Here is a 9,481-nt window from a genome sequence, read left to right as displayed (position 1 = left end):
AAACAATTATATTGATGAATGCTGCCTAAGTTACTGTAATTAAATTATTCCATTTAATTAAGGAATTATAGGCAATTTCTCCCCTGAGAGCCTACCCTAGCCTCATCTGCTGTTTCCCAAACAGGAGAGGGCTAATGCTGTATGCTATGGAAATGATGCCTAATGAAAGAGTGTCACGTCGGATAAGTGTGCTGTGTGCTGCTTGTAACACAGCCAAATGACAGATTAAATAAAACGAAGGAAAAAATATTGATTGTATTCTTCAAGGACAGAAGCATTCAAAAACTAACTCAATTGGTACTCACAAAAGAGGGTCGTTTGAGGATGTAGAAAGATATTTTCAAGATTTTTTTTATAAAAGAATAATGAATATGAATAAATTCATTCATAAAATAAATAATTCTAATGTAATCATAAATCAGAAACATGTGAATATTAAAACATTCTTGGCAACGACATAATAACGGGAAATAACTACAAATTTGAAGTAGTAGAGCATATATGAGATAATGATAAAAATCATAAAAGTGGAGCATATTGACTGTTAGATAATGAAGTTGAGTGAAACGCCGGAGGAAATTGTGTTTAAATACGCTGCAATGAAAATTAACTGCAGCTGACTATTGCCCTCTGCTGGTAAAGTCAGCCAAATGTTAATAAAAGCAATGCCGTCTGTCTTGATACAGATATGATCTGTGCAGTTCATTTTCCTTATGAACTTTATGTTTTCTTATGAATCAAATCAAGGGAAAACATTGTGGCTCTTGAAATTTTCTTATGAAAGACACATTCTAATTGATTTTAAAATCACAAACAATAGCCATATACAGTATAGAGTACATTGCAAATTAAAATCTTCTGTTGGTTTGACGGATCATATCAGATCGTAACATAAGTAAAGTCTTCAGGCTTCTTCCCAATTTTGTTATTTAATTTTGGTGTATGGTATTAAGTTGCTGTACTTGAAATATTGCATGACTTTGCTGCAGACAGGGTGAGCTGAATGAGAAAGTGAGAAAGTTTGGTTATCTGTTTTTGTGTTTGGTTATGTATGCTTCGTCGTTGACTAGCAACCAGTCCAAGTTGGTTGTAGCTCCCAAGGACCCCCAACAAGATAAGGAGTATCTAAATAATGGATAATTGGTTCAGTGTAGTATTTTGTAGTAGTTAATATTTGCTTGGCAGTTAATATTATTAACATGTTATATAAAACATTGCTTCATAATAATGAAAGAAACAAATTAATTCCAGTGACATTATTTACTATGGGAAAGTTTGTTTTGGAAGTCAACCAGCATTTCAGGAAATGGATTGTATTCCACTTCATGAGATAATTCCATCTGGATGACATGTTCAGTCAGGTCAACTTTGCAGTGGTTACTCGATACGTTATACTGCATATCTTGTGTGGGAACCAAACAAAAAGCCTGACAAGTCAACTCTATTGTGTTAAGCTGATCTTTAAAGCCGCTGTCACTGTGATCTGAAGATTGCTGCAAGGTTGGATTAGAACTCGGCTTTTTATTGCTGAGACATGACTATAGGGAAGACGAACAAGGCAAAAGCACCAAGCGTGTGTCAAAGTTCCTGCAAGAAGCTGACAAACTACTCAAGACAGTAAATGAAATATTTGCAGTTTGATTGTTAGAATTAACACATTAGAGTTGAAGCTCCAAAATCTAATCAAAGTCTAAATAGAATCAATTTAAGATTAACGCCCTTCCCATTCCTGTTTTTTTTGTTTTTTTGTGCTTGCGCCTGTTTAATTTAAGTGCTTGCTGAGCCTGCAGATAAAATGTTGGGCATTTTTCACATCTCCAGGAACTCCGTTTTTTAATGGTGTATCACTTGACTGGGCAAGAATCCACAAGGTAGTGCAAATTCCCAGGCAAACTTTATACAAAGGCCCGTCTGTCCCACAGGCGGGACAGAGGCGAAGGACAGGGTCCATATCCCCTTAGAAGTGCTCATGTCCTCTGTGTTGCCTCACTTCATTTTTTAAAATATATTTTAACCCATACTAATTCAGACAAAAATAGCGTAAAAAGTGTTAAATAGCAGAAAATTTTAAATTCATGCAATGTTATCAGTTATAAATTGACACATTTTTATGGTAGCAAATCATGTCCCAACATCATACGTGTTTTTTAAGTCATGCTCCAAATAAGATGAAAGTGTCGTTTCCTTGATTTGTCTTCAAAAAGCAATTTCAAAGTGTTTCCTTTTTTTCTTCACTCAGGACCTGGCAACGTGAACATCTGCCAGACGTTTTTAGTGTCTTTTCAAAGTGGCTTTTATTTATTTATTATTTTTAAATTAATTAATAAACACCAAATAAAACCTTTTCCCAGTGGGAGGATTACTTTTATGGACAACTTTTTTCGGGAACACTTTTGATATTTTTAAGAGCAAAACTTTATTTCGCTAGATGTTTTTATATTGTGTATGTATTTCATAATAGAATGTAATACTTACTTTTAGTGCATATTTATTCAGAACATTTTGGTCAAATTTGAATATTAATGAATTATTATCTACATAGGCTTACCATGTGTGCTTATGTGGACTTTTCAGGTCCAACTGGCAAACTAGGAATGGAGCATGCCAAAACCATGCATAGCAAAGGTCACAAGTGTTGTACCAGGTTCAAGTAGAAACAAATGTTACATATTATCATTTGGATGATTAATTTTTGACCGGCTATGATTTGCCTCTCTTGACAAGCCGGTGGAGGAACAAGAAGAAATGAATACTTTTTGTTTAAATTTTGATAAGTTTGGAAGGATTTTGATTGGTTTTTGGGGGGCGGTCACTGTTATTTTTGGGGAGAACAAACTAAACTGAGCTACATGGACGGCAACATATTCAAATTCAGTCACAGTCATCCACTGTTGGGCTATGTCTCACATTTGAGGTAACAGCCAAAAATGTAAAACAAAAAGTGTGAAATTCAGAATGATCTACTTCGGGGTGAAATTATTCTTGAGAATCTGAGGAAAATCAGGAGCGCACGACTTTAGGGGCAGATCTCCCCCTCCCTCCACCCAGAGTTTTCAGAAAATAAAATTTGCAATTTAATGACTTGAGGGTCCTTTAATTTGAAAAACTTTAGGTGCAGTCAAAGTTAGTTTCCATTGTAGTTTCTGTAAATTTGCCTACAAAAGAATAACAACATATTCCCCAAACATTACATATAAAACGCAATTTTATTAACCTTCATGCCGCCATTCATTTAATATACATTTAAATGTTTCAATTTATTTAAATTTCACAGCTCCATCCATTTGAAAAAAAGAAATACAGAAGTAGAAGACAAAGAACAGACTGGATAGGCTACTTAAACTCTGAGGAAAAAAAACAAAGAGTAACACAAATAATGGGCACGATGTTTTTAAAGATTTGACACCCCCCTCTGAAAAAAGAAAAAAGTACAATTGTGTTATTCTTCCGTGAGCAAAATCTCCCTTTTGTGGTCTGTTGAGCAAACTCACATTTTTCAGTACGTCAAGATCGGAAATAAGGTTGAAAGCTATTTACACTACACTCACTTTACATAAATACAATAACAACCATATACTGTACGAAGTATCTGCAAATTGAAATACAGCCGCCGGCTTCACTATTCTTCTGAACCACAAAATCAAAAAGTACATTGAGAGTAAAGTAAATATAGAACCGATAGACTCGTTCATTGAAAAAAAAAAGGCATCGATCTACATTGAGTAGGATTCCTTGTTGTGTGTTTTCTTTTTTTGCGGGATCATAAAATAAATTTGATTTAATCAAATATTTTTTGTAAGAAAGTGTATTATGAACAGTGTATGATGTTAGTGCTAGGATGCAACAAACGCATCTAATCACTCCCGAAAATTTACTGCTATTAAAAACATGGGTAGTACGACTTGCATATCGTTGTCTGTGCTTTTTCCCCCTCCCTAAACTGTTGCTTTGTGATGTAAAAATGATTCCATCAAATGAAAATGCTGCACAGAGCAGTAACGTGACATGAGGCACTACTTATAAACATTATTATTAGCATTGTTATTATTGCATAACTTTGACCCTGGTTACCGTTACACAATTATGTTTCAAAAAGATGTTCAAGAGAAAATACAATACACCCTGTCAGGACAGGATGTAACTTTTTTTTTTTAAACACTGCTAAGATGAAACAAATTCATATTCTGATTTGGAATTTTGGTAGCATTTGTATACAAACAAAACTGTGATCATTGAATACTTTTTAACCCCCCCAAAAATATGTAATTGAAAATAGATTAATACAAGAGACTTTACCTAATATTTTATATAAACCACACAATTTTGTGTTTGTTTTTTGAAAAAAGATGTTTTGTTTTTCTGATATTTTGTTAAATATTGTAAACAGAAAATCAATGAACAAACAAATTGGATCGACTTCATATTTACAATAATTCAAAATTGTGGTTGACAAACAAAAATTTAAGCTTTTGGAACAAATAAAGCCACTATGACTATGTGGATCATGCTGAAATGTAAACATACTAAACAAAAATTGTAAAAGGTGTTATTATTGTTGGTGAAATAACAAAAAAATGAAACTGCTCTGTAAACAACTTTGGCACCATTTTTTTCTTACAATTTTAAGTAAAGTTGACATTGAAATAACAAACTGTTGTGTGGCACAGTTTAACATAAAAATATCAGGTAAAGTCAAATATGTATTGTTTTGTGTAACCGCTAATCCAAAACAGTGAAATTGAACAGCCTTTAGCTCCATGTTTGATTGTGTACAAGAATTGAATTTGAATGAAAATCTGAAAAAAGTCTAATGTATAAATCCTGCACCTCGAATCAAAGAGCCCTCTTTAGCCAACGTACGTATATACACTATACTGTATATAGTATATTCATATATACACACGTCTTTAAAACGTCCTCACATATATTACAACATTTTTGTACACAAAGAAAAGTAATATAAGCATGTTTAAGTGACCCTCAATCACATTTTTTTATATATATTTATTATATAGATCATAAAATATGATATTGATGATCATTTTTTTGTTTATAAATTGACATCTTTCAAAATCATTTTACAAAAATTAAACCAATAATAGTAAACAAACAAGGTGCTGATATTCTGTCACTAACATAACAAACACATTGATATGTGCACAAATTATATACAGTACATAAATAAAGCGAACATATACATTTTAAACATGGGGTTAATATGTATGAGGGCGGGTGTTCGTGGGTGTCGAGCTTTAACAAGGTGCTATTATGTATATCTGTGTGTATATATATATATATATATATATATATATATATATATATATATATATATATATATATATATATATATATACGTATATATATATACACACAAACATAAAGGTCACTGGTTCCTTTTACTGGCTTGGCTCCAATAAAAAAAAATATAATAATAATAATTTCACTATCAAAGAATCGTGACTATTTTAACACTGTGGGGAGAACAAGCACATCTCTGCATTTCATATGAGGAAAATCCATGGTATATTCTAATTATTGTGGAAAAGATATTGGTATTTGTTTTCGTGATGTTTCTCTCCGTTCTCTTGTTAATTATGGACAAAAGAATTGGGGATGATCAAATCTTTAAGTACGGTGGAAAAGCAAATTTGAACACTCTAAACAATTTGGAAATCCAACACAAGTTTGGAAAAAAATGTCGCTGAAATAGAAGAAAACGACTTATTGTAGAAAATTTGATAAATCACTCTAAAGGATTTTAGCAATTTTGCGGGACCAGACAAGAGCAAATGTCAGCGAGCTAGTCCTAAATTATTGAATCCACACATTTGGCTCTTTCTTTGGTTTTCAATAGGTTCTCATACATCCAACTGTCCCAAGTTAGGTAAATACAATTTATACTTAGCAAGTTATTGTTGCAACCCCTAAAATTGTTACATAATTTAATATACGTTTTACATTTTAGGTTTTTACTTGGTATGTTGTAAATTTTGATTGAAAATGTTTTGCGGTTGGGTGGCACGTTGGTTGACTGGTTAGCACGTCTATCTCATAATGCGATGATTTTGGGTTTGATTTCCAGCTCAAACCATCCTGTGTGGAGTTTGCATGTTAAAGCCTCCGTGGGTTTCCTGCGGGCACTCTGATTTCCTCTCACATTCTAAAAACATGCGGGTTAGGCCGATTGAGTACTTCAATTTGCCCATAAGTGTTATTGTGAGTGCGGGTTTGTGATTGTGAGTGGTTGTATGTGGTACGTGTATGTGTGCCCTGCAACTGGCTGGCAACCAGTTCAGGGTGTCCTCCGCCTACCGTCCTAAGTCATCTAAGATATGCTCCAGCACGCCCGCAACACCCGTGAGGATAAGTGGTTCATAAAATGGATGGATGGATGTTTTGCAGTTTTAATTGATATTGTACAAACAAAAACTGTTCAAATTGATATACCATCTAAGGTTATATTTTTGTGACCAGTGTGTGCCATAAATGCACTGAGGTGGGTTAGACCTGATGTTGGTAATTTAACTACAGTAACAGTACAGTAGAGTACAGTACAGTAAAAGAACGTTTTATATGGGCGGCAGTTTTACCCTGAGACAGACGATTTCATTTGCCAATTTTTCCTAGGTGGGGAATTTTGAGATTCCACTGTCTTAAGTACTTCGGGTTGTTTGCGTTATGTAGTCCCAATACTTTTGTCCATATACCGTATGCTAATGAAGGATGTAACAAAATGTCAACTTTAGTTCTCATTACAATCCAGACTAAGTATTTTATAGTTGATGACATCCGAGGCAGCTAAATATTGCGTACAGACGGGAGAAAAAAAATTGACATCAATCACCCACACATCTGTAACCAAAATGCATTCTTTTTATGTCTTCTGCGTGTGTACATTTGCTGCCATCTTTGTAACAATTAAGCCATTTGAAAGTCAAGTGCTGCTGTGCAAAAAAAAATCCATAAATTCCAAAACCAGCCAAGAGAAAAAGTAAGGTAAGTAGAGTCCTTATCATGATTGTTGTCAAGTTCTCTGTACACGATGTTGCTGAAGCGTTTAAAGCAAGCAATGAAACCTTGAGGAAAAAAAGGCCCTCGAAAAATATTTGACCCACAAAGGCTCATAACACATAATAATAACAATAATAATAAACATTTGTCCGATGGTATTTTTTCACAAATTTAGTATGGCCCTCGGAGGACTAAAGTGGCCCCTGATAGGAAAAAAAGGTGATTGAAAGAAAGTGTATACTGTTGTAACCATTAAGATTGCACTTGATCTGATTGCTTCATCACAGCACAAAAATCCAACAGAGAGGCTCCAGATTTTTGTTGTTGTAGTTTTTTTGTCAAATGATGAAATTTGAAAGTTAGTCCAGCCAAACAGTGGCTTTTGTGTCAATGGGCTTGCGGTGGTTCATTCAAAAGGCCAGAGGAATTCATCCGTGATCAAGTGGCGCCCTCTGCGGACAAATCCGGTCTGCTTCTGGAGCGCCATCACCATTAAAAAAAATGGCAAAAAGAAAACTCCACACTCTGGGGTCTTTCACATTATAAAGACAAAAAATATGCTGAAAATTGCAATTTCTCCCCCTGTCTGATTAAAGAGTCCATGTTAAAAACTTCCAAACAGTGCTGTAAAAGACAATAAAAGCTCCTGACTGTTCCTTCCGAGAGGATCCCAATTTGACCCTGTTTTCTCTCTTCTTCCGCGCCATCTATTTCCTGTGTGTCCAGGCCAGCTGAAGAACATTTCCCAGGGAGATCCGGCTCCCCTGCGCGTGCTGGATCCTTCCTTCTGATAATTTCTCACTTGTCTCACACCAGCATGTGTCGGCGCCGGTGCAGAGCTAAGTGGTCCGAACGAGAGAAGCTGCGGTCGCAGTCCGCGCACTTGAAGGGCTTGACGCCCGTGTGCTTCCGGTAGTGGCGGGTCAGTTCGTCTGAGCGGGCGAACTTCCACGTGCAGCCGTCCCAGGTGCATTTATAAGGCTTTTCTCCTAACGGACACAGAAGTACACATCCGCTAAGAAAACACAAACTTACCATCTTATCATGTCTCCCTATAGTAGAGAGTTGTTGGTTAACTAACCCTTTACAGTTCAAATTGGCATTAATTGGGGTGAGGAGTGCTTGAACTTTTATTCAAATCACAGCAGTTAATTGATTTTTACACTTGTACAATTAACATGTTACATTAAATATCACCTGTAAAGCTAATAAGTAGCTCAGTAAAATAAAGGTAATTTAAGAAAAAAATATATTTGGACTCAGATTATGGAATCGTATTAGATAGGTGGGTGTCCACAGACCTGTATGTGTCCTCCGATGTGCTTTTAAATGGGAGCTTTTGGTGTAAACCTTATTGCAGCCCTCAAAATCGCACCGGTGGATTCTTCGCTTTTTGGAATCGGGCGACTCCGACCTCCGGGGGCGACGTATGCTGTCAATACTGAACGGTGACATTGAACTGTAACACAAAAGAAGTGGTAAGGATGATGTAATTTTTTCCTTTAACTACTGTATATTGACACTTGTTTTAAAGGATTTGAACATTTAAAAAAAAGTTTGGGAAAAGGAAAAATGAGTACATTTTTGATCAACAGACAGACAGACAGACAGCATGGAATGTGCACATCAGTAATTCAATGCACAATTACACCAGCAGATGGCAGTGTAAGGCTGCACTGTACAATAATAAAGAAAGATGAGGGCTGTTTTTATTGCTTCCCTTACTGACAACCATCCGTCAATGTGTTTTATGTCTCCATCAAGTCCAGTGAGGTTGAAGACTGCCTACTTATTTCCGTCGTCCATTACTGGCATTTCCATACCAGTGTTATCCTGATTATGTCATTTGTCACAGAGCAAGGTAAAACTTGTGTTAGGACAATGGATATGTGTGTTTTTCGTCAGAGGGCCCAACATGTCTCATAAGGACAATTTGATCCATTTTTGTCCAATGACAGCAATTATCGCTTTAGTCTTAATTCACAAGCACAAAAAAACACATATTGTGATCGTTTTGGGTGTGTCCCTCTCCCCTCTTATGCAATGGACTAGTCCATATTCGCACTGCGCATGTGCAAACTCAATTTAGGAATTTTATTTTGGATCAAAACTACGAAATGTTTCAATCATTTCCACTGTAACATCCAAATCTGTCTAACCGACAACAAGAGCCAGATGCTTTTGCCAGTTGTCGTAGCACTGCTGTCAATTTCATCAGAGGAAGCTGCAGCACGAGTGGCACTTTTCATTACATATAGATGCGAGTGTTAAAGTGGTCAAAATTGCAACCAGTTTTCAATGTTGATTATTGTTCTGATCAATTACAGTAATCACATTGAGATGATTCACTTGTTAGATAATGTTAATCAAGAAGGTCATTCAAATGTGGAGGCCCTCGTAATGGTGTTGCTTTTGGCCACCAAACGAATAAATGTATATATTGCATTTCAACGTGCATTTAGGAAGGCCA

The 9,481-nt window shown here is 35.6% G+C and overlaps 1 protein-coding gene across 2 annotated transcripts in view; it reads right to left on the bottom strand.

The window, feature by feature from the left end:
- Positions 1 to 3,106: 3,106 nt before the first annotated feature.
- The window catches only part of klf12b (Kruppel like factor 12b), a 37,198-nt gene continuing 30,823 nt past the window's right edge, over positions 3,107 to 9,481 (bottom strand). For both annotated transcript variants that reach the window (XM_085921146.1, XM_085921145.1), the window contains 2 exons: positions 8,313 to 8,470; positions 3,107 to 8,000 (listed from right to left, as the gene is read on the bottom strand). In XM_085921146.1, the coding sequence (XP_085777272.1) occupies positions 7,819 to 8,000; positions 8,313 to 8,470 (340 nt within the window). In that variant the 3' untranslated portion in view covers positions 3,107 to 7,818. The remainder of the gene's footprint in view (positions 8,001 to 8,312; positions 8,471 to 9,481) is intronic.

This window comes from Syngnathus leptorhynchus, chromosome 9 (genome assembly GCF_054491065.1).
Source record: "Syngnathus leptorhynchus isolate UIUO chromosome 9, UIUO_Slep, whole genome shotgun sequence".
NCBI classification, from domain to species: domain Eukaryota; kingdom Metazoa; phylum Chordata; class Actinopteri; order Syngnathiformes; family Syngnathidae; genus Syngnathus; species Syngnathus leptorhynchus.
Note: the sequence above shows the minus strand (reverse complement) of the source record. Positions and strands in the feature narration are given on the sequence as shown.